This window comes from Plectropomus leopardus, chromosome 4, assembly GCF_026936395.1.
Source record: "Plectropomus leopardus strain MGB_pleo_1.0 chromosome 4, ASM2693639v1, whole genome shotgun sequence".
NCBI lineage: Eukaryota > Metazoa > Chordata > Actinopteri > Perciformes > Serranidae > Plectropomus > Plectropomus leopardus.
The window spans coordinates 27,146,447-27,170,971 of NC_142179.1; the positions used below are offsets into that span (position 1 = coordinate 27,146,447).

Here is a 24,525-nt window from a genome sequence, read left to right on the forward strand (position 1 = left end):
ATACTCAGTCAAACTCCACTCAGAAATGTGTATTTCTCATATTTATGTCCCCTAAAATATCAGAGCTTGACAATACTGACTTGTATTTGTGCAAAGTTGTTACTAGAGAGGTGTTTTCACATTCCTTTACTGAAGTCATCGATGTCTGCATTTCCCTACAATCTAAGATGAAAACAAACCCTTGGCAAATAACATCAATTACGTCCGTAATATGAAAGCCAGGCACTGTCTAATACTGGACTCACATATTGAAAGTGGAGCAGACTTGACAGACTCAATGAAACATGAAACCTCCAGCGCAGAGTGGACTTGTCACAGATTTACAATATTACTAGGTATTAGTAGCCAAGATGGCGCCCATTCATTCCAATGGAGTGTCTCGTCTGGCGAGTACGCCAAAAAAAAAAAGTTTACTTCCGTGATATGCAGCCTATTGAATACGAGCAGAAGTGTTTTCCCCGCCAGCTCCACCCTTTAGTTCCTGTTTGGCTCACAGACTTTACGTTGTGATGGAGTAATGGATGTTTAAGGTGTTTTTCTCAGTATGAGGAAAGTTTCACAAACATAAAACCACCATGACTCAAAAATTTATAATAGAAAAAATTCATAATTTACCTTGCCTGCAGTTTGAGGTGTTCTGTCAACAGTTTTACAGATTCTATTTTACACTGGTTGCTAATGAGAAAAAAATTAAAGCAAGGCTGAGCGGCTTTCCTGGGGGGCTGTCTTCCTTCCACTATCTACAAAAATCCCCATCGTAGCAGATAATATTATATTTTCACAAACATGTACACTGTGACAGCCATGGCTGTGGCTGTCACAGGGAGAAAGAGAAGATCTGCTTCCACCTACTTTTCAGAGTTTTTAGTTTAAGACTTATGTGGGAAAAACCCATGTTAAACAAATGATTTGTATTAGTAAACCATACTTTAAAACTTGTCTAGAGAGGGACTTAAATCAAGTATAATTAAATCCTACAATTCATACATACACACGACAGCTTCCATATCATGTCCTCAGTTTGGAGGTGAAGATGAGTTGGGACTGTATGTTAAGTCAATGGACACTGACACGACTGCTTTATATATATATATGTGCTACAAGAAAATATGATCACGTTTACTGCATTACAATCAGTGTAACATTTATGGGTCAACAGTTTTATTGATTTCATTTGGAAATCCATGTAAATAGTTTGTAAAGTGTCTTTCTATTTTTTTGTATGACACCTATTAAAATAATTCTTTTCTGGCAAAGTGCTATTCAAGTGGTTACTGCTAAACAGAAACAGGTATTCTTATGCTAACATCCAGATAACAGACATGACATGCCGATCACTAAACTGTTAAATACATCTGAGAGAGCACACAAGGGGAACATAGATAAATGAAAGCAGCATCGTAACATTGATATCAAGAAAAAGAGACACAATATTGACGAAAAGTTAAAAAAATAAGTATATCTCGGGAGAAATGGCGGAAATAAATGTTCATGAAGGGACATGGAATTGATGATGCTTTCAAAACATCTGGGTGTCACCTGATAATTACAAAATGTGTGTGGAGGACTGAAGCCACGGGGCAGCAGAGAATTAAAAAGATGTGGAAAAAGTAAGTCCTGTGACATGACATTATGAGTTCTTCTGTGAGAGTTTGATGGTGACTGCCTTGACCTCGGTGTACTCCTGGAGAGCGTATTCCCCCCTGAAAAAACAAACAAACTAGAATTACCACCTTGCGGTTGTATGCTTCTGCGCTCTTGTCAAGTTGCACTGACAGTTTACATCTATATCTATGAAAATGTGGATGCTTCACACACTTGAAGAAAAAACATCTTATTTATTTGTATTTACTTTTTTTTGTTATTGTTGAAGAAACTCTTACTTCATTGTGTCCCCATATCTGAAACCAAACCTACAGCCTCAAGTATAAGCAATGCTAAAGGTGCGACAGTACAGTATTTGATGGTGTTACTCACAGTTCCCTCCCATTCCCAGACATCTTAAAGCCACCAAAGGGACACTGGGCGCTCATGGCATTGTAGCAGTTCACCCTTAAAAAAACAAAAACAACAAAACAATAGTTTCACCTCATTACATGCAATCACAAATACTTTTACACAAGCCATAACTACATTATTAAAGTGTAATATCTCTTCATGTAAGGTTTCTCTGAGGGTTTGTACAGCAGATATTTCACATTTGCTGGTTGAGCAAATAGGTGATTGAAGACTGATGTAAAAGATTTGATTCCTACCAGACCATGCCAGCCTGCAGAGCAGAAGAGACTGTCAGGGCTTTGTCGATGTTGTTAGTAAACACTCCTGCTGCCAGGCCATAGTGTGTGGCGTTGGCTCTCTCAGTGACTTCATGGATGCTACGGAAACACATGATCTGCTGCACTGGACCAAAAATCTGAGAGGAACAGGAGGAAAATGTGGCACGATCAACATGAGAGGGGAATTGAAATTACTGCTATAGATGATCCATGTATGCATCAGAGTGTAGGTGTGTTTTAGAGCACAGTACCTCTTCTTTGGCGATGCGCATGTCGTCTGTAACATTTGAGAAGACGGTAGGTTGGATGAAAAGTCCCTGCTGACCCCACGGGGATCCCCCACACTCCAGCGTGGCTCCATCCCTCTTCCCACTCTCTATCAGCTCCATTATCTTATCAAACTGCTTCTGGTCAATCTGAAGAAAACAGCAGCTCAAATCAAATTTTCTCTTTGTGTGTAAAGCTTACAGTTATGTGGAAGTGGAGATATTAGAGTGGATACTGCAGCCTAACCGTATCATGTACCTGCGGTCCTTGGTCAACCCCTGGCAGCAGTGGGTTTCCCAGGACTTTGGATTTGGCCTTCTCCACACTGCGGTGGACAAACTCCTCGTAGATCGGTTCCTCTACAAACACTCTGGATCCAGCCAGACAGCACTGGCCCTGGTTAAAGAACAGACCGCTGTGGGCCTGCTCCACTGCATACTCTACTGCAATACACACATGTGCTCATGTGTTAAGTGGCAGCTGGGCAAATTGGCTTTATTTCTTCCAAAAACATGGAAAGAGTGCAATGAATTTCTTTAGAAAAAAAAACACCCCAAAATTAGTAAAAAAGTACAAGAAAATTACTTGAAAATGATCCATTTCTAAGTCTAATCTAGTTTCCTCTCTTGTGTTTGTGACATAGAGAAAAGAAAAAAACAAAACAAACAAAAAACACGCTTAGCCCTGGTGTTAAAAGTGAGGGAATAAAACAATGTAGTTAATAAAGTGAATGAAAATACTTCATCAAGGAAATTTAACAAAATGGTTAACTTCGGCTGTTTCATTCATGAAGAACTTGTAAATGTAAATATGTAAATAGTTTAACGAGTAGTTAAAACAATCACCTTTAATGACATTGCAAGCACACCTGTGGTTAAACCTGATAAAAAAATATGGATTATTCCTTTATTTTGAGTTTCTTCATTTGATTGGTTAATATGGGTATCAGTCGAGCCACCTGTGGTGATTGGTTGGAAATGAGGAAATGAACGTGAGAGAGCGCGCGACAACAACAAAATAAGCAGGGGAGAGGTGCAGGCAGGGAAGAAAGAAGATACTGAGTCCAAGAAAAACGGAGAAGGTGTAGTTAGGTGAAATGTTAAGTAAGCAGGCGCAGATATTTGTGGCTTAATTTCAGTTAAGTAAGTCATTAGCTGTACGCTAGTTGTGCCGTTTCTCCGTTTCTGAGCTGGAGCTTATATCCGCGAGGACGAGAGGACGCCATTGCTGACCGGAGAGGTGTGTGTGGACCGAGGAGGACTCGCTGCTTTTCCCGGACCACGGACTGTTTGTCCCGGACTGACGCCGAGCTGTGAGTTTGACTCTGTTTTCTTGCTTTGTTGGGGAAGAGGATTTTTTTTTGTCGGGCCTGCAACGTTGTTTTTTTAAACTTTTTACTTTGAGTTTGTGTGGTACCACCATAGACACACCGCGGTGGGGTAATTCAGAAGGTACTGTTTCTGATGTCTGCTGTAGAGAAAATGTGGTTAACAGACTGAGAAATATTGGTTTTGTCAGAAAAAAAGTGAGATTTAGGGCTGTGATATTTGGGTAAAAGTCAGTGGAATTCGGCCTACATATCCTGTTTACCAAGGAACTTTTTGTTCAACTAATTTTTTCCGAACATTATATGATTAATTATTTTAGAGGGAGTCCACAGATTATCGGCCTGGGTGATTATCAGGGCTGATATTTGGCATTTTGCCGATTATCTGTATTGGAGTTTTAGATTAATGAGTGTCAGTTAAGTAAGTTGATGAAAATGTGTGTGCATTACACTCAAACAACACCAGGGAAGGCAGTCTGCAACACATGTTAAGAAAGTGACAGCATCAGTGAAACTTTTAGGTTGTAAATCTACAGAGAGCTATTTTCATTGATTCATTTTTTAAAATCGAAGTTGCCGGGAACTTGCTGTGAATGATTTTGAAAGTTTGAGTTTTGATTAAACATTTCCTAAAGACATTTTAACATTTTCTTTTGTTGGAGTTTGTTATATTCCAAATTCAAAATTTTTAAACAAATATTTTGATTTCTATTGTAAATGCATATAGGTTCCAAATATCGGTCTCATTAAGCACTAATAATCGATATCTGTACTTGCCCTTAAAAAACAGTATCAGTTGACGCCTAGTTGTGATTTTTCTTCTTTTTTTTCTTTTTCTTTCAACTGAAGTAATAAATATTATTTGTTTTAAAAATCCCAAAAAGACAGTAAACCACACTTTTCTTTAATTCAATGAGTGGCCTGGGGTTAGTTATTTTAAATACAGGTAAATTTGTTTGGTAGCTACTTTAAGAAAACGGACCCAAAAAACCTATCATTCCAGTCTGATACTAGTAACAGTACTGTGGGCGTAGTCAGGAGTGTTAAGGTGCTGCACATGTTTTGCCAGAATTATCCCTTGAAAGATGAAAAATCATCTGTGAAACAGGTTGGGGGAAAAGTTAAGCCAATTTTCAAAGTATTGTTGTTGTAATACTCATTTTACCACAAGAGGCTGCACTACCACCTTGTGTTTTAGGACTTAAAGCGTTTATTTTTTCTTCCAGGTCAGTTTTAATTTCTCAGTGCACTCTTAAACACAAGAAAGAGAAAGAGAGAAAACACACCTCCATACCCCCTTTTGGCGAGTTCTGTAGCAATCTGTAATTGTCGAGTAATTCAGTGATGTGACTGCAACATGTTTATAAAGAACTACTACGTCTACCACTACTCTCATAAAAACAACAGACGAAATATGTGCTATTACTCATGTTTGTATGTTTACACATGTTTTTCATTATAACATTCAGCTGAATTTAGAACTCACCTGGAAGAAAACACGAGTACTTTTAGTCCTATTTGGAACATGAGATAGTGATGTACTTCAGCCTCTTATGAGTATTACAATAACAAACACGTAAGAAATATTACTGGCATTGTTTTTTTTGTTGTTGTTTGTTTTTTGACCATGTTTTCACAGAAAAAGAATCCTGGCAAAATCTTTCCATACTTGTTTCACAGATGGAAGTAATTTAGGATTATCCTGGCAATTTTTTTTTTATTATTTATTATTTTTAACAGTTCTTAAGTCATAAACAAATGAGAGGAAACAATTTAGATCAGAATTAGAAAATTGCCCATTAAAATGTTTTCTCTCTCCTCTCAGAGTCACCTTAGTCTAGACTGATGTATTTATTTGACACATTTTCAAACCTTTTTTTTAAAAATTTGCCTTATGTACACGCGAACTTCAGTCTGTGCATTTTGTGTATGTTGATGATTCATATTTTCTTTTAAAAAAATCAGTAATTTTAAAGCATATTAGAATAATGCAATCCCTGAGATCACATGCAATATATGGACACTGTAACACAGTAAAGGTACGACAAAGTTAAAAAGTTACTGTTAAATAATTCAGTAACTGTTCGTACTCACAGTCACAATCGGCAAAGACAATATTTGGGTTTTTTCCACCGAGTTCTAGTGTAACTCTCTTCAAGTTGCTTTCTCCTGCAGCCTTCTGGATGAGTTTCCCAACCTGGCAACCAATGACAACAGTGTGAGATACACGGCAACAACATTAAAGTGGAACAGTTAATACAAACACAGCAGGAGTAGAGTGGAGTAGAGACAGTTGCTCAATTGGCATTTAATTTTATCAAACACTAACAGCAGTAGATCCGGTAAAGGCTATTTTGTCAATGTCCATGTGATGGGAAATGGCGCAGCCTGCTGTCTGACCGTAGCCTGGCACCACGTTCACCACACCTGGAGGAAAGCCAGCCTGAAAACACAGTGACGGAGGGAGAGTCACATCTTTAACAGAGACGTAATCTTAGAGCAGTTTTTCTGCTTTTACACCTACGTAGTCCTCAACAGTTTTTTGAAAGTGAGTTTATGACCTCTGTCGACGTTCTTTGTTTTTGTATGATTGTTGGAGGCAAACAGTACTAATCCCGGTACCTCTTTGATGAGCGCAGCCATGTGCAGGGCTGATAATGGGGTCTGTTCGGCAGGTTTGATGACCAAAGTGTTCCCACAGCACAGAGCCGGAGCAATCTTCCACGCAAACATCATCACTGGGAAGTTCCACTGCATGCCAAAGTGCAGAAATACATTTGAGTTGCAACAACACACAAAATTCTTATACTTTCGATGATTTTAGTTAATAATCAGCTGACAACCCCCCCACCCCCCACCCATCCCATGACTGTATGAAACACTGGAGGGCTTTTATTTTGATTCTAGGGCTTTTACCAGCTCTTACGGTCCAGGCAAAAACGCAAAAACTTGATGTAAATAACAAAAAGTGCAGAACACAGACACACTCACACAGCAAAAGGGGTGTGTGTTCTCTGAAAATGCATCACTGATCATAAAACACAAGCCCTCCTCTTCAGCTCTGCTCTGTGATGTAAGTGACTGGTGGAAGGTTGCGTAGCCAAACTCTTGCGCTAACGATGGTTTGTAACATGACCTATGGGTGCCATTTAATAGGTCAAACCGATAAATCGGTCGAGCTATACAACATGAAGATTCAAAAAGTATTCTGTTTGCGTTACAATCTCACATACACACATGAAACCTAACGAAAATAAAGTTTAGACTTTGGCATAAAATATAAAACGTAAATATTTAAACGATATGCTTATATTAATTGCAACCTCACTTGTTACAGTTTCTATAGTTACTGTAGAAACTAATGAATTAAGTAAAAATTTGAAGTGTTGTAAATCCAGTCTCTTTTTTTTCGACTTACAGGAATGATCTGGCCACATACTCCAATGGGTTCATGTCGAGTGTAAGTAAAATAATCTCCATCTGAAACAACAACAGAAAAAGCAAAGTGAATTCATGATGGCTTTGAACACACTGTGGCTTTTACTTTTTATGCTAAGGAGAATCAGCATGTTGGTGATTGATAGTGAAAAAAAGATAAACTCACCTACAGGGATGGTTTTGCCATGAATCTTGTCTGCCCAGCCACCATAGTATCTCAAGGTTTTAATTGTGGCCATCAGATCTACAAAATATGCCATTAGAAACACTTTGCCAGAGTCCAGAGCCTCTAGTGTCTAGAAGTAAAAAAACACAGTGATAAGTATACAAGTGCTATTACTTTAAGTAATAAACCAGTTGTGTGTGTGTGTGTGTGTGAGAGAGTTTTTCTCACAGCTAGCAGTAGTCGGTCTCTCTCCACTAAGTCAGCAAGTCTGTTCAGTAGTTGACCTCGGTCTGAGGCGTCCATGGATCGCCATGGTGACCCCAGCTGGAAGGCGGCTCTGGCACTCCTCACTGCCTTGTCCACATCTTCCTACAAGAGGGACAAGTGGAGGAAATCCAACCCAATCTAAATTTACTTATAAAGCATGTTTAAAAAAACAGTAACAGTTGACCAATCAAAAAGCAAAGGAAGGGGCGCCTGGTGGGTCAGTGGATAGAGCCGGCACCCCATGTACAGAGTCTGTGTCCGTGCCACAGTGACAGCAGGTTCGATTCCGGCCTCTGCCCTTTTGTCTTCCCCTTGCTCTCCCCCTTTCACGCTTAAAACTGTCCTATGGATTAAAGGCGAAACTGCCCAAAAAATAATCTTAAAAAAAAAAAAGAAAAAGAAAAAAATAGATGGTCACAATATAAACCAATAACGAAAAAACTCCCCCAAAACACTGTATGTATGTATGTATGTATGTATGTATGTATGTGTGTGTGTGTGTGTGAGGAGAAACCTCAGGAAGAGCAACAGAGGAGGAATCTCTCTTCCAGTACACGAAAGTCTACAGTCTTTGTATGCAAAACATTCTCCAAACCTAACATGATGTATAAACTCACAGCTAGTACAGAGGAAAAAGCACATCTGATTTACTGATGATGTATAATGCACTCACTGGGTCAGCCTCCTCCACTTCACACAGCAGGTTCCCTGTGGCGGGATCATACACAGGAATCTTTCTCCCACTGCAGGACTCCTGCCACTCATTATTGATGAACAGCTAAGGGGAGATTTAGAAAGAATAATACAGAGAGAAACAGATTCTTGAAGTACGTTGTCTCAAAGCAGATCAAAGATGATCCTTAACACATGGTGCCGGTGTATCAGCTCCTCGCAGCCTGACAGAATTAATAACAGGCTCCCTGTTCAGTGGGAGTCGTGGTGCCTGCTCTCCGATATCTTTTATGAGATGCATCTGTACGCTGTAAAGCTTGCAGAGTATTAACTCATCTTGTTTCATCTTGTTAAAACCGTGTCCCCATTTTCCTCTAATTACAAGCCAACACACCACATTTTTAATTTTTATTTTTGACATCAACCATAAATACTAAATTACTGCATGACTGGCTCACAATGCCATATTAAAGGGCAACTGAAGCCATTATAGGTAGGTTGTTTGCCTAAATACAGACCAGATGATTATACTCACAATCTGCCCCCCCAAAATACATGATACATGTTAGGATGAGGATAAAACAAAAACTGCAATTTTTAAACTTTTTTTTAATCTGTTACTCAAGATTCAAATCAGAACTGTGATAAAAACGTCACGTGACTCTGATTTAATACACCTTCAGTGATCATTCTGTGATTTCTGCGAATAGTGCAGACTGAGAAAGCCACCCTTACACATGCCACTAGTGTTTGATATCCAAATTCTAATGAAATCCTTAAATCGGGGTCCCCACAGCTTAAGGCAAGTGGGATTTAAGACTTTAAAACATTTTTTTAATGCCACTTTGAATGAATTTATGACCAATTTTACAGAAACCAATATTGGATGAAAAAAGTACCAGCATCATTTACCTAAGGTTTATTTTATTTTATTCATTGTAAAATAAATAATGACTGTATATGCAAAAAATCATCAGTGTCTTAATGGTAAATTATGTGGAATTCTGTATGTCTGAGCTTAATCATCCTCTAGGAACAAAGAAATCTGAACCAAACTGGAGCTCAGTTTTGGAAAGTGCCTCACATCTGCGTCAGGTGCGATTGCTTTGACTGTTGGGTGCAGCTTACCTTAGTGTACTGAATGGGGGGGTCTGGGATTGGCATGGGAAGGGAGTGCATCTCAGGTCCGTCTACGTGGTGTGATTTGTGGCTCTGGCGATTGCATCTGTTGTCAGACTGCTTGTGGCCGTTGTCGGGCTGGGAGTTTGTGCTGGCATGCTTTCCCTCTGAAAAAGACACATAGACGTCAATGTCCAATTGTTTGTGTGCATGCATGTGTGTTTACCCCTACACTGTGCTGCATGTGTGTGAACACTGGATTGTGAAAGTTAATGTCTGGATCACTGATTGAGAATAGCCTCCTTCGTTTTTCACCATAACCCTGTGTGTAAGTTGCCATCCCAACCCGCTGCAGAGAAGCTGTGCCAAATGAGACTGGCACTCTCGGCACGGTAACACCGCGGGGTCAAGGGTCACAACTGGCACCGTAAAGTCGGGCTGGCTCTGAGCGGTGGACTTGACTGACCTCATTTGGACAGAGTGGATCGGAAAACAGCAGGATGCAGGCGGGAGCAAAATACCACCAGAGGTGTGCTTCATCATATTTGCCAAAAAACTTTTGAGCTTCATTTCTAGATGGACGCAACTGTAGGACAACAGTGACGGACTGTGTGATGAAACAGGGATTATTAAGGTGGAGCAGACATTAAACACTACGTAACGCACGAAAGTACAACCTAATGTTTTCTTTCTTGTAATCTAGATAAATCAGCATTTTATTTCGTTATTTTATTCATAGCTTTGGACATTTATAACAATCCAGCTCCATTTAAAAATATAGGTTTAAGCTTAACTTTTAGTTGATATCAGTTTTTCTTCTCCTTTTTTATTATTAGGTGTGGTACTTTAAGCAAATTATTGCTATAATTGTGCAAAAAGCATCCAGACTGTATGAATTATGTGCTGAATTTTGCCTCATCGCTTATGAGTTGGCCAGAATTAATTACACATACAGCATAATACATTAAAACATTAAGAAAAACAATATAAAAATATGAATGCAAATTAAAGTAATAGAAAGCTCATTAAAGGAAATGAATAAGTTAAAAATCAGAATCACATATAAAGTAGGTCTTCAGGTTTTCACATGCAAGGAATTTGATTTGGAGTATTGGTGCATAATATAAACATATAAAGGGAAAAATAAATTAACGATTAAAGCAATATTGTAAAAAAACAAAAAAAAACAGAATAGGCCTATATTAAAACTGTAATAAAAGTATTTTCTTCAAAAATGGGTATTTACTAGTCTATAAAAATATGTGCAATATATTTGAATAAAAATGATGTTAGAATGAAGATATAAGATAGTTCTGGGTGAGTTTTAGGTTCAGCCATAGGCAGAACATATTTTTGTTGTTTTTTTTTACCTGGATGTAAAAGTGGTCAAAGTTGTCTTAATATCCTCCGGAAGTTTGGTCTGGCTCTGTTGTGCACACTAACTCACACTAAATATTGCTTCTCCAGTCTGCAAATATAGAGCCTAGATAAATAAACTGTATTTTATTTCTACTGCAAAACAGTATTATCATAAAAGCGTCATAATTCAGAAGTATTGTAAAGTTTTGTTACCTGTCGGGGATGCTGCTGAGCTGCCTCCGGTCTGGTGGACTCCCGCTCCGGTCACCGGCATGTTGCAGCAGTCTGCCTCGTCTCACCGTCAGTGGACCGGAGACCCGCCGACCAGCTTTATATACCTGCAGCACTCAGCGCGAGGAGACAGACCCCACGTACCATCGCACCGGGAGTCCTCGTCGGTCGGTCCTCGGAGGGTCCCGCCGCACGCGCTAATAACCGTTCAGGCGGAACCAATCCCAGTTTTACCCCACGTGGCCCGCGAGGCAGTCGCGCGCACCGCTCAGTTTCTTTGATCATGAAGCGCATGCATTAGTGCATGGTAAGTAGCCTATTATTAATTTTAGCCGAAACTTTTATTTATTGTTAATGTACGTCTTCTGTATAATTATTAAAAGTAGTAAGTATGTACTTTTGGCTCATTACCTTTGGTGCTAGGGATTGTGACTATATTTTTGTAAGGTAATGGATTCAGAAATTAAAGACAGCCTTAAAATCTTGCATACATAGGCTTTTCCTTTTGCCCCTCTTTACTGTTCCTGCTAAATTACCCACTTTTTGGAAGTATTCAGGGGCGTAAGTGAAAGGGGGGGCACAGGGGACATGTCCCCTGTACTTTTTTAGTGGACAAAATTGGACTTTTCCCCACTTTTACAGTCCGCAAACATTGTTTTATTCAAAACAAATTTTAAAAAAAAACTTTGTAAATAAAAATAAGAAAGGTATGGAAGTTGAAATTGTTTTTGTATTTTGTAAGTTGTAGAAACTTGCGTAGAGAATAAATAAATGGTATGGATGTAAGTTTTAAAAAAAAAACTAAATATAAAATTTTGAAAAGAAGTAACAGTATCTACTGCAGTGAAACTTGAGTTGAGTTGAAACATTTTAAGAAGAGATCCATCATGAAATCTTGAGTTACATATGGTTTAACAGAGATAACATTTATTTTTGATATATCCCCAGAAGTCTTCACGAGGAAAAAAGTTTATTTTCGCATGATTACATGTTCAGATGAAAAAAAAGCATTTTACATAGTTTGCTTAACTGCACCATCTTTATAGTTTTTGAGAAAAGTTCTTTTAATCAATCTGATGGCTTAAACCATGCCAACATACCATCATATATTACCTTCAGTAAAAATAACTCAAAAAGGTGTCTGTTAAATATGGATCTATGACTTTGTATTAAAAAGCCTGTAGTTTTATAATTGTTATATTTTGATAAACATATTGCTTTGAGGTGTAGGACAGATATCTGGGCACTATCAGCACAAACCTGAACTAAATTAAAGCAATAGGTGAAAAATGACATGAGATTGCGCAGGGACCCCCACCAGTTTTTGACAGTGTTCATTTAGTAATTGAATTAGTCTCTTTATAAGTGAATTAATAATTTTGTTGTTTTTAAATGTTGTCCCTTTTAAAATAGATGACAAACCATGACTACTCGAATGACCAAATCAGACCAAAACACAAAACGAGCCAAACTAACGTTTTACAGTTCAATTCAAAATGCTGCTTTGATCAAGGCCAGAAATTTAGACTTCTCAGTCTAACTCTTTGCATTGCTCCTATTGCTTCATTGCATTGCTAAAACTCAAGTGTTGCGTGTCCGCATGCAGCACACGCAGCGGATCGGCCCATCTACAAGGCAGCAAACATAATTGGGAAGATGTTTGCTCTGATAAGGGGCCTCCTGCTGCTTCACTGTCTCCCAGGAACAATGTGGTCACATAACTTTGTCTGGTGCGCCTATTTTAATCTTGGCTGTCTGGAAATACACACATCCCTTTGAGAATTATCCCTGGGGACAACACAGTCTCTGTAATTAACCCTTGTTAAACAATGAAAAGATCAGCAGAACTGTAGTTGGGGAGTGATGCAAACAATGTGGAAACCAGCTTCCCATACTAATGTGTGTAGCTCCATTTTATCAGTTGACTTGAGGCTTGTGAAGGCAGTGGGTTTGAGTTGGTTGTGCAGTATGTTGTGAAAACTGGAGCATTAACAATTTATTCATCCAAATTCTGCTTGTCCATGCATGTCCGTCTCAACAGTTTTGTGCAAAAGTTTTTGGCCGTAGTGAAGACTAACAACTGATATTTATTTTTGATAAAAACATGCAGAATTGTTATTGTAGAGCAAGTAGGAGTCTGACTGGTTTAGTTTCATTGAGCACGTTTTTAGCATTTTGTTTGTGGGTTTTACGGCTATAACACTGGTGTTAGTTTCATGTTTGAAAATGAGCAACACATTTCTCCTTGTGGACACTTTACTCACTATTCTGGCTCCACAGAGTCAGTGTGTGTGTCTTGGCTCCGTCTGCCAGAGCTAATGACGAGACCAAACTGCCTCGGCATGGAGGGGACGTGGACCAGCGGGTCAAAGGAGCTGTCGCTCGGCCTGACAGCACGGGGTGTCTCACAGTTGAGCTTGAGCTAAATTGACGGTTCGATGGAGAGTGGGAAAGGAAGGAGAATGAGAGGAATGAAAGATGGAAAGAGAGAGATAGTGAGAGAAGTGGGGAGGAGGGTGTAATACATTCATAGAGAGAGGGATGAAGGCATGGGAGAGAAGGTGGGGAAAATAGTGGTGAGAAGGAAAGGAGAGAACTTGAGGAAAAAAAAGAAACTGATAGCTCCTTAACTGGAAACATATCTGTCAGTTATTTAAAATATTATATTGTCGACAATGGACAATTTTGTAACACACAAATTATCATTGACAGATATTTATAAAGCCATGGCAACAAAACTTCGAACTTAATGACTGTTGTTGGCAATCAGTTTCCATACTACAATGTATAACCAGCAGCTGCATGAACAGTGAAGGCTGCAGTGTTTTGACTAGTCTTTCATAAGGCGTGTCAGAGAGGTATACATTCAGCTTTTATTTAATTTCTAATTTTTATTTTTTTTAATCAGAAAGTAATGTTGTGGTAGGTTGCAATATATTGTGAGGTATTTCTGTTATTTTGTCCACCCTTCCTGATGTGTTGTGGTTGTGATGATAGATATGCATGAAGGCTGAGGGCATGAACCTTAGTCCAAACCGTAGGGACAATGAAGTCAATGTAGGTAGATGGATAGCGCCCCCTTGTGACACTTTACAGACATTACATTATTTATTAAACAATTCTGAAGTCTGCATGAAAGGTGGAAGTACTCTGATTCTTTACCTAAAACAACGTTTTGTTTTATTTATTTTACTGATTAGTCAAGTTGTGTTACGGTGAATTCATGAAACAAACTTTGTCTTCCTGTTAACTTCAGGATTGTTTCAAGGTTTTCCACATGCCTTTTAAAGCACTCTATGGTCTAGCACCTGCATACACCTGCAAACTTTTATGTCACTATGTAGCTGCACAAAATCTCAGATCGTTTGACAAAAACCTACTAATAGACTCTTGATCGAGACTAACAACTAAAGGAGACTTTAGGTGCTTTTGTTGTCAGGGACCCAAAACTTTCCTTTAGATCACTACTAAGTACTCAATTTTATAAAATTGCTTTTCTTCCACATTGTTTACAGTTGTTTGTTGTTGGTGGGTTCTGTTTGTTTTTTTGGGTTGGGTGGGGGCTGATATATTATCCTGTGTAATCTGTGAAACATTTTGTAACACTGTTTTGAAAGGAGCTATTTAAATAAAATTGTTATTATCAATATTATTATACCTCCACAGAAAAAAAATTGATTTACTGATTGATCAGGGACTACGCATAACAACCGTAAAACTCATCAAAACATCTGTCTCAATTTGTGTGGTAAAATGCACATGCATTTCTGCTAAAACCTAGTTTAAACTGAACTGAAAGTGAAATCTAAGCTCTCTTTAAAGCCAAAATCTAATAATAATTATTTATATTATAATATTTTTTTTTTAGTTTTGTTTTAGTGTAAACGCGTGTGTTTGGGAAGTAGTGAGCATACAGCTGGATTAACGAAACTTTGATTATACTGTATGTGTTGTGAACGAGTTTGGTAACAGATGTTTTGATGTAGTTTTGCTGTTGTTGGTCCTCAATAAATCAATAAATAAATGAATCTAAATCTTCACCCGTTTCCATGGAGGCATGCAAGAAAAACAAGGTTAAGTTTTCTTCTTGAATTATAGGCATGACTGATTAATAAACAAATAGTCATTTTTGTGGCCAAAGTACTTCTTTAAACAAAAGTGCAAATAACACAACATTTTATGCCATACAATTAAAAAGACAAAAGACAAAAAGTCCTGAATTCAAAGTGAGCATTTTTTGAAAATGTATAACACTTTAAGGGTTTTCATAGAAAATGTTTGTTTTGTTGAGATTTTTTCCATCAGTGTAAATTTTGAAACACATATAAGCCCTTGAAAATACTTTTCAGAAACCTACGCGCTGCAACAAACAGCCTGCATTTTTGTGAGGAACAGAGGGAACAGGAGAGGAGGGGCCCTTGTTGTGAATGGTTCCGGTCTGCGGTCAAATGGGCCGATGCGGTCACTGGCTGGCCGGGATGGGCTCGTCGTTCACCCTGAGCCAAGTTTCTCGCCGTGTGTGCCTCTCTATTGTGAGCGGGCAGCAGCTCCCTCTGCAGGGGGCCCGGTCGCTGCTGAAAGGGACGTCCCGTACTGTGAACTACTCTCACCAACAGTTTCCCCGAGGATCAGACCTCGAACTTCTGCCAGCTGAGTATTTTGGTCTCTGCTCTCCTCTCTGTTGTCCAGCTCTCTACACCTACAGAGGATACTACAAGGTGATTTTTTTTCTATCAAAAATAGTTTGCCAAATTTTGTTCTTTCTCTCTGTTATTGTTTGTTTCTTTATATTTTGAGCATCAGTCGCAACTTCTTCACTTGCGTAATTTAATTTAATGAGTTTTTCCCTCCACCTTTGTTTTTTAACAGTCTCTCTCAGGTTTTAGAGTTTACCTGGCAAGATGAGACTAACGTTTGGGACTCTGCCCGTCAAGGAGAACTCTGGTGCCTCTTTGTCCAGTGTCACTGTTGCTCTGTGTCTTCTCACCCTCCTCCTGATGGCCCTTAGGGGCCGAAAGAGCCACCACAACTACTCCCGATTGGACCACACAAACTATCCCCCTCCTCCTGGCCCCACGCCGTGGCCCCTTGTCGGCAATCTGCTCCAGATGGGGGACCAGATTCATCTTTCTCTAACCCGCTTGAGGCTCCAGTACGGCGATGTTTTCAAGGTATAATCATTAAAATCTGTTTAAAAGTTTTAGCCGGTCAGTGGAAGTGTTTATTCATTAAATCATTTGTTCATTCCTTCACTCTAGATGCGTCTGGGCTCTCTGACTGTTGTCGTCCTGAGTGGATACACCACCATCAGACAGGCGTTGGTTCGGCAGGGAGAAGCTTTTGCCGGGCGTCCTGACCTTTTCACCTTTTCTGCCGTAGCCAACGGGACCAGTATGACCTTTAGTGAGAAGTATGGACCGGCCTGGATGCTCCATAAGAAGCTGTGTAAGAATGCCCTCAGGTCCTTCTCCCAGGCTGAGCCCAGAGGATCTGGTGCCACCTGCCTCCTGGAGGAGCACGTCTGTGCCGAGGCAGCTGAGATGGTGGAGGTGATTCGCGAACTGGCTGCTGCGGAAGGGGAAGTTGGCCACGATACAACGGGCGTAGATCCGGTGAAGGCTCTTGTAACCTCAGTGGCAAATGTTGTCTGTGCCCTCTGTTTTGGGAAAAGGTACGACTACAACGACAAGGAATTCCTCACTATTGTTCACATCAACAACGAGGTCCTGAGGATTTTTGCAGCCGGGAATCTGGCTGATTTTTTCCCGGTGTTCCGCTACTTTCCAAGTCCATCTCTGAGGAAGATGGTCCAGCACATCCGCAGGATGAACGGATTCATGGAACGGAGCATTGAGGAACACATCAACACCTTTGATAAGGTAAGGTGGCTGGCAGGAACACTTTTCGACCAAAATTTAGTTTAAATTGACACAAATTGCAAAATGAAATGCAGAATCACACACTGAGGCATCACAGCATGATCAGCCACGGATATTTTGCAGGATGCGGTTGTGTTTTGATTTTACTTCTGCACAATAGATGGCAACTGCTAAAAATAAGTAGAAGAACAATTCACAGTTGAGGGTTTCCAAGGACGTGCAATTAAAAAAAGATACTTTTGGAAAAAAAGGGACAAAAGTTTCACATTTCTTCATAAACGAAGCCACCGACAGTACTGTTTTAATGACAAACCAATCACTGGTTTGTTATATATTATCTTCAGCCAGTCTATTGCACAGTGACCACAAGATACAAACACAATATTTTGTTTATCATGTGGAGGGTGTGTCTGTTAGTGTTGCTTTCTTCATATCTGTCCCACTAATTTGCCGTTCACTATTTAATCTGACATTGCACTCATACAGTAGTAGCTGTGAATGCAACTGTAGCCAAAAAAATAACAAACAAGTTCCCTGGGAGGGACCTTTGTTCTTGTGCAGAGTGGCTAAAATGTTCGCACGAACTCTAATTAGGAATTAGCATCCCACTGGAAGGCACGCGTCGTACCATAACTGATTACTGCCCTTTCCCTAATAAACTTTGAACCTCTACATCTGCATTATAATGAATTTCCCAAAAGTCAATACAGATAGCTGGATGTTTTAATAACAATGATTTAAGAAGAACAACAACCGGAATCAAATGTTAGATTTACTGTCATTTTGTATGTGTGTATGTGTCATTGCAGAACTGTATCAGAGACATTACAGACGCTCTGATTGCACTTTGTGAAGACAGAGAAGAAAATAAGGATTCGTCCGCCCTCTCCAACTCTCAGATTATTCACACTGTCATAGACATCTTTGGAGCAGGTGAGCCACACAGGAAGTGTCCCCTATGTTATCACTTATGACAAACCGTGACATTCAGCGATCATCTTGATAACCTTTGATTACCCTCCTTTGACTGAGGTGGTATTGTTTGTGATTTTCTGAAGGATTTGACACCATCATTGCTGGTTTACAGTGGAGCCTGTTGTACCTGATCAAGTATCCTGACGTCCAGGACAGAATACACCAAGAGATTGGTACTATTTTTTTTTTTGACTAAGATGAATCTCTAACTGGCATATTCAGTACTTTCAGAGTATTGCCGCCAAGAGAAAGAATGCATGCTATGCTGAAGAGCGAGGGCCCGTCCAGTGTCTGGTGTCATGAATGACTCATGCTCATTGTCCAGGAATAGAAGGTCGCTCATTAATGATTAACACATCACTAATGAGCCAACAACTGTGGCTGGTGGTTTATTATTGATGTGCCAAAACTACTAAATTTAGTGGAGAAGGTGTTGCTTCACATACAGAAGCTCTTAAGATCTGACATAAAAGAAAGATCCAGAGATTAATACAAATGTAGCTGTCATCTGTTCAAATTTGTCCCAAACAAGTATTCATTAAGTTGTGAAGGAAACGAAATGAATACTTCACCAACAAAATGATAATTTTTATCTCATTTACTCACTCTCTGTGAAATTGAATTTCACATGTCTCATTGGGGAATGAAAAATCAAAACCAAAGACATTTCTTGATGAATTGGGATGAAATGGCGTGTATTAAACAACAGCAACATATAGAAACCGCAGTTTACACACTCACTAAAACCTTACTGTTTAAACTGCCTCTGCTTAACCCTACAAAAGCAGAGCAAATTGGTTTGATTTCTTTCAAAGACATTGAAAGAAGACAATAAGCAATTTAACAAGAAATTACCCCCCCAACAATAGCACAAAATCTGTCAAAAAAAAGGTTTAAAAAAGCCAAGAAAATTACCTGAAAATCATTTTTAAAAAAAGACCTGAAAAAAGTTGAAAAGAGAAAAGATCTTAAACATAATTATAAGAACTACAAATATAGTTGATACATATAGATTTTTGTAATATTCTAAATCAATTCATTACTTGCAATTTGAAGGACATTTAATTATAAAGGTGCTCAGTACCGTTTTTTCCCATATTTTTGAAAGGAATCAAACCAAGTTGCTCAGGGTGCAAAGGTCTGAATGCTTGTGGAAGCCATCTGAATCCAGCACAAGAAAACTGATGTCGATCCAGGTTTCAAGGCTTAAACACTCTCATGCAATCATGGACAACACGGCTTGACAAGTGTGTGTGTTTGAACTCTGCTCAGTGGAATGCGTGAGCAGAGTTTGTAAAAAAGTTTTTGCTATATTCTATTTTTTGCTGTAAATTTATCAAGAATTTTTGTCAGTTTTTGGACTCCCTGTTCCCTGTAGAGGTATGCTAGTAAAACAAAGTTTTCTTCAGGAATTCAGTGTTACATAGGGTGAGTAAGTGATATACAGATGGTCATTTTGTTGGTGAAGTATTCCTTTGACTTTAGCATTAAGTGAAAATGTGTCTCTTTGTAACACATAAATCATCATTACATGAGTAGCCTGGCATACGATGACGCTTATGCGGAAGTATCAGAATTTTAGGACGAATCAACATAATAAAAGCTCAACAATGGCCAACCCGAGTGCCGTTCCCAGGCAGACACAATCCGACAGCCACCAGAGAAACTCACAAAAGATCGGTCCAATTTGCTGACGCCAGAGCCACTTTTGAAGTGGGTTGACAGAACTGGTGCTGTCTGTTCTGAGGCACGTTGCTTTTTCACAGAGAGAGAGAGAGAGAGAGGGAGAGAGCGAGAGAGAGAGAGACACTAAGAGGAGACAAGATGAATCAGAGAGGGAGGTACAAACAGCCAGAGAAAGAAAGACAGACAGAAAGAAAGAAAGGTTAGAGAGTTGTTCCAGACCAACACAAAGGCGGTAACACGCAAGGCACACTATGTGAACGCACATAGTTTGAAATCCTTCACTTACTCATCGCTTCAATTAATTGTAATAAACACAATTAATTGTCTGTGAAGCTTTTATTCTGCTGTTTACAGTAAAGCTCACCACTTTACTGGAAAACTTTTTAGTGAATGAGTGAGTGATTTTTAATTAATTTAAAAGATGAGCACTTGTTCAGCCAGTGTAATTATCTGTGAAGTGCATGTTAAAAACTCAAAACATTCAACACATCTCAGCCCCCATGAGCTCTGGTGAACTGAAAAGTGCTGCTAAAGTTTACAGACGGTGAACTTTTGACTTGTTTTGAAGTCTGCAAAGAAAACTAGTGACAATGCAATTTTAACAGAAACCTGTTATATAACTTAAGAATGATTTGCTGTCATTGTACACCGACACATTAAGGAGTCTCTTGGCCAAACACGGACCTAACCTGCATCCTAGTTCAGGGGCTCCCCCCCCTCAGGATCCCACTCAACCCATGAAGTCTGTAAACACATGGAAAAAAATCTACTCTTTCATATGGGAGCCTGCTCTTTGCTTCCCATGTAAATTTTAAGCCAAACCGTTATGATTTCTCTAAACCTAACCACATGCTTTTGCTGCCTACATGTAAGGAAGTAAACCTAATCATGAAGTGCTCTAAGTTTATTTTGAAAAAGTGAAAATGAAAGTATATTTTGAAAAGACACAATGCGTGTAACAGATGTAAATAGACAAGCTGTCCTGGAACGTCTGAAACAGATGCAGGAGCGTTCCTAATGTGTCATATTTAGATGCGTACGTCCGTTCACAAAGAGGCGGTACTTGTCGAGTTGAGAACGTGTTAGTGTGTGAGGATAGATCATTACATTTGGGAGAGAGGTTGGAGGGCCCTCAGATCTCTCAGAGAACCTCTCCTTGGCCCCCTTCTTTAGCTCAGAAACTGAGGTGCCGATTATGTGTCGGAGGCATCAAAGAGCACCAAAATTCAAGATTAGTAGCACAGAAATTAGATTAGATTGAATATTAGATTAGATTACTAATCTAAACTATTACTAGATTAGAATATTAAAGCACAAAAACCTGACTTTTGAATCGTAAAGTTTCCTTGAAATTCTAATGGGTTTTAGTGGGTTTTGTCTATTATAGATGATCACATTGGTGCAGCCCGACTGCCCAGATTTTCAGATAAGCCCAAGATGCCTTTCACGGAGGCGTTCATATATGAAGTGTTTCGCCACGCCTCATACGTCCCTTTTACCATTCCTCACTGGTAAGACAGTTATTTTGTCTACAGTACATTTATTTGCACAGTTGTGTGTATTATATTGTAAAATACTGGTTTTCTCCTCTTCAGCACCACGAGAAACATCACCCTGAATGGATATTTCATTCCAAAAGACACATGTGTCTTCATTAACCAGTATCAAGTCAATCATGACGTGTGAGTTGTTGAAAGTGATCAACACGACATTATGACTTTGAATTTATATACTGTGTCATTAAACAGTAAAGTTTTCTGATCTTCTTGTCAGTTATGAAGAATGCGTTATTTTTTGTTTGATTGCCTCGTTGATATTCATGTTTTTCACTCTGTCCCAGTGATCTTTGGGGTGACCCGGACACCTTTCGCCCTGAGCGTTTCCTTGGTCCCTCAGGACTTCTCAACAAGGAGCTGACAGAGAAGGTTCTCATCTTTGGCATGGGGAAGAGACGCTGTCTCGGTGATGGTTTTGCACGTTTGGAGATGTTCGTGTTTCTCACCGCGCTGCTCCACGGGCTGCGGATTGCAAATGTTCCAGGGCAGGAGTTGGACCTCAGCACAGATTTTGGTCTGACTATGAAACCACGTCCGTACAGGATTACCATCTCCTCGAGGTTTTAGACCAAATGATGCTCTATGTGGATGTTTTGTAACATCACAACACAATATCTTATTATTTTTACTATTATTATTATTATTTTTAGCCACCTATTTGGCTAACTTTAAAAGGAAAGTTCACCCCAAAATCAAAAACACAATTTTTTCACCATACTCGTTGTGCTGTTTATCAGTCTGGATCTTTCTGGTGCGAGTTGTCGAGTGTTGGAGATGAGAACAGACTGGCTTTGAGCACCACACGCTGAATGCCATCCAGTTCCATTATATTTGAGCAAAGGCAAACATTTATTGATTTTTTAGGTGAACTGTCCCTTTAATAATGCCACAGAGCTACAGTACTTCTTATGTTATATTATTGTTAACAGACAGAGATTTTTTTTGACAAACGTGGTACACGCATGAACAACATGCTGGAAATATACTGTATATACAAATGTGTTTTCGAAGAAAATTAGCTAGAAATAGCATTAAATATGAACTAACCTAATGTTTGCGCTGAACATTTATGACAGTGGAGGGTCATTCAAAGTGCTTCTGTGCCCATACTTTGAAAGGGTAGAGTCCCTCCGCCTTCCTGTCCCACCACATTAAAAATGAAACTAGCTTGAAAACAGCCCCTCATTAAAAGCCTTTATCTTAAGTTATTAGTTACAGTTAAACACTGAGGGAGGGAGAGAGAGGCTGTTTCAGATTGGCGATCAGCGCTTCGGGCCTCAAACTGTGTTCACGCAGGGTTCATCCTGACTCTCGTCGGCCCTCTCCTCCTCCTCCTCGCTTCAACTTCTCTCCTCCAACTCTCCTATCTCCTCCTCATCAGTTAGATTCCTTTCATCTCCTCATCCCCCTCATGTCCTCGTCTTCTTCCTGTCCTTATCCCTAGGTCCTCCTCCTCCTCTTTTATCATAGCTTCAAGGCAAACACTGTTGAGCTAACTCATCTGCTCCCATCTCCAAAGTCTCCCCCAGTGGCTTTCTGAGGAACGACGCAAAAATATATATTAAGATATACAAGTCTTTTTGAACATCCTCCCACTTGCCCATCAGTACTGTGACCTCCCACACACTCAGATTAGATACAGTCCCAGACATCTTTGAGGGAGGTAAAGAGGACAGCAGAGTGTGAAATCAGGCATTTCCAGTTTTATAAGCTCAATGTAAAGAAGCATGTGGTTATGGACAAAAGAGGATTTGGGCAGAATTACTTATTGGAGCTTTGTCCTTAAATGGAAAGTTTGAAAGTTATGTTGTGACAGTGTTCTCTCTTTTGAACTTTTATCCATCCAGGGAAGTCTAATGAGGACACATGTTCTTTACCAGCAGGGTCCTACTCATTTTAAAGCCCACACTCAGCTGACATCAAGGAACTAGTGGCCAGCTATTGCCTCTCTGCAAGCATTACTGTCACCTTTGTCCTGGCTAAAAAGTCAAATTTCCAGCCAAGGCCTGTATGAAAGGAAATAACTCTTACTACCAACAGGTGGCAGTTATCTGCTTTTTAAAAAGGAAACAAGATGCGGTGACAGTCAAAGTCAATTCAAACCTACCTGTTATCTTCAAAGGCAGACTCCATTGACAAAAACAGAAAATTTACCTCACTGAACACGGGAGCTGCTCTCAAACAAAAGTTGTTCATGTAATTGTGCAACTTTGCGGAATCTGAACTAACCCTTCAAATCACCTAAGGCAAACTGGTAACTGGAAGAGCAGCAGCTCCCGTAATCAACAGCCTTTTAGTTCAGTTCCTCAAGAATTATTTCCTTTTTTTGGATTCTTTATACGCAGGAGGCATGAGAGAAAAAAGCGTTTTCTTTGTGAATTCAACAAAACATTTACAGTAACTGATATACAAATATATATTCTGGCGGTAAAGTGTTCCTTTACGTCTGTTTCACTAGCATTTCACTTACTCTTAGGCAAAAAGGAATGATATTAAAGAGCGTAATATTGGAGGCGGTTAAACCTTTAAAACAAAGAAAATATTTAGATTCTGGATTTTCCAGTGAGGAAGACAGACTGAAAGCAATTTTCCAACATGTCTGAAGGGGATCCTTTGAAATGTTTCTAAATGAATCTAAGTTTGACAAATAAAGTGAGGAACGGCAATTATTATTCGACTGCAGAGAGTACTGGTTCAGTGGTCATGTCATTGGTTAAAGCAATATGAATGTAAATTCATATCTTTTTAGGGTCAGGCTTCCTCTTTGACTGTTTGTGGTTTTGATTAAAATGTCTCAGCAACTGTCGGATGAACTGTCGTCATGAAAAAAAAAATTTCCTTTTAAAAAAAAACATGTTAAGTTACCTCTTGAAACTTTTTATTCAGAGTGCTAAAAGTGAGTGTACTTTCATCATAATGTCAACAGACTTTGTTTTTTGCAAAAAGGAAAATACCAGGAAAAAATTACAGTGCCACCAATATTTTGTTGTTAAGAATAAAAGTACTAAGTTATTCAAATATTGTGAAGTTTAATTGTATTTTGAATGTCAGCCTGTAACAATATTTTGGTATTGTGAATATTTTAACATCTGAGTTATACTTGTAACTTAAAAATAAAAAATGCTGAACTTGCATTACCATTTATAGTTTAGTCATCATCGTCTGCTTTTCTTCTTTTCTTTTCTTCGAGTCAGCAAGAGTGATACCAATTTTTAAATCAGGAGCAGTTCACCAGGAAAGCAACTATAGGTCAGTTAGTATCCTGCCTGTTTTTCTAACGTTTTGAAAAAGTAGTAGCTCATCAGTT

General features: G+C 39.2%; 2 protein-coding genes across 2 annotated transcripts; one reads left to right on the top strand and one right to left on the bottom strand.

The window, feature by feature from the left end:
* Positions 1 to 76: 76 nt before the first annotated feature.
* Positions 77 to 11,304, bottom strand: LOC121944054 (aldehyde dehydrogenase 1A1-like). Its single transcript, XM_042487724.2, has 14 exons — positions 11,105 to 11,304; positions 9,542 to 9,699; positions 8,415 to 8,519; positions 7,703 to 7,843; positions 7,475 to 7,604; positions 7,289 to 7,350; positions 6,493 to 6,621; positions 6,200 to 6,313; positions 5,965 to 6,067; positions 2,802 to 2,986; positions 2,528 to 2,692; positions 2,256 to 2,413; positions 1,978 to 2,052; positions 77 to 1,703 (listed from the first exon to the last, which is right to left on the bottom strand). Exons 1-14 carry the CDS (start codon positions 11,163 to 11,165, stop codon positions 1,631 to 1,633), a joined length of 1,659 nt encoding a protein of 552 aa, XP_042343658.2. The 5' UTR covers positions 11,166 to 11,304; the 3' UTR covers positions 77 to 1,630.
* A 13-nt stretch (positions 11,305 to 11,317) lies between these two features.
* On the top strand, positions 11,318 to 24,358 carry cyp1d1 (cytochrome P450, family 1, subfamily D, polypeptide 1). The gene is made up of 9 exons (XM_042487963.2): positions 11,318 to 11,429; positions 15,472 to 15,840; positions 15,992 to 16,293; positions 16,381 to 17,001; positions 17,811 to 17,934; positions 18,060 to 18,149; positions 21,050 to 21,173; positions 21,258 to 21,344; positions 21,503 to 24,358. The coding sequence occupies exons 3-9, from the start codon at positions 16,024 to 16,026 to the stop codon at positions 21,783 to 21,785; spliced, it is 1,599 nt and encodes a 532-aa protein (XP_042343897.2). The 5' UTR covers positions 11,318 to 11,429; positions 15,472 to 15,840; positions 15,992 to 16,023; the 3' UTR covers positions 21,786 to 24,358.
* The last annotated feature ends 167 nt before the right edge of the window (positions 24,359 to 24,525 follow it).

Excerpts from the sequence above, each read along its gene's own strand:
- LOC121944054 (XM_042487724.2), bottom strand. The coding sequence starts at position 11,165 with ATGCCGGTGACCGGAGCGGGAGTCCACCAGACCGGAGGCAGCTCAGCA. Across the intron at positions 6,622-7,288 it reads TATGTGGCCAGATCATTCCT|TGGAACTTCCCAGTGATGAT; the intron begins GTAAGTCGAAAA and ends TTTGGCATGCAG. Across the intron at positions 2,987-5,964 it reads TGTCTTTGCCGATTGTGACT|TAGAGTATGCAGTGGAGCAG; the intron begins GTGAGTACGAAC and ends TGTGTATTGCAG.
- cyp1d1 (XM_042487963.2), top strand. The coding sequence starts at position 16,024 with ATGAGACTAACGTTTGGGACTCTGCCCGTCAAGGAGAACTCTGGTGCC. Across the intron at positions 18,150-21,049 it reads CAGAATACACCAAGAGATTG|ATGATCACATTGGTGCAGCC; the intron begins GTACTATTTTTT and ends TGTCTATTATAG. Across the intron at positions 21,345-21,502 it reads TATCAAGTCAATCATGACGT|TGATCTTTGGGGTGACCCGG; the intron begins GTGAGTTGTTGA and ends ACTCTGTCCCAG.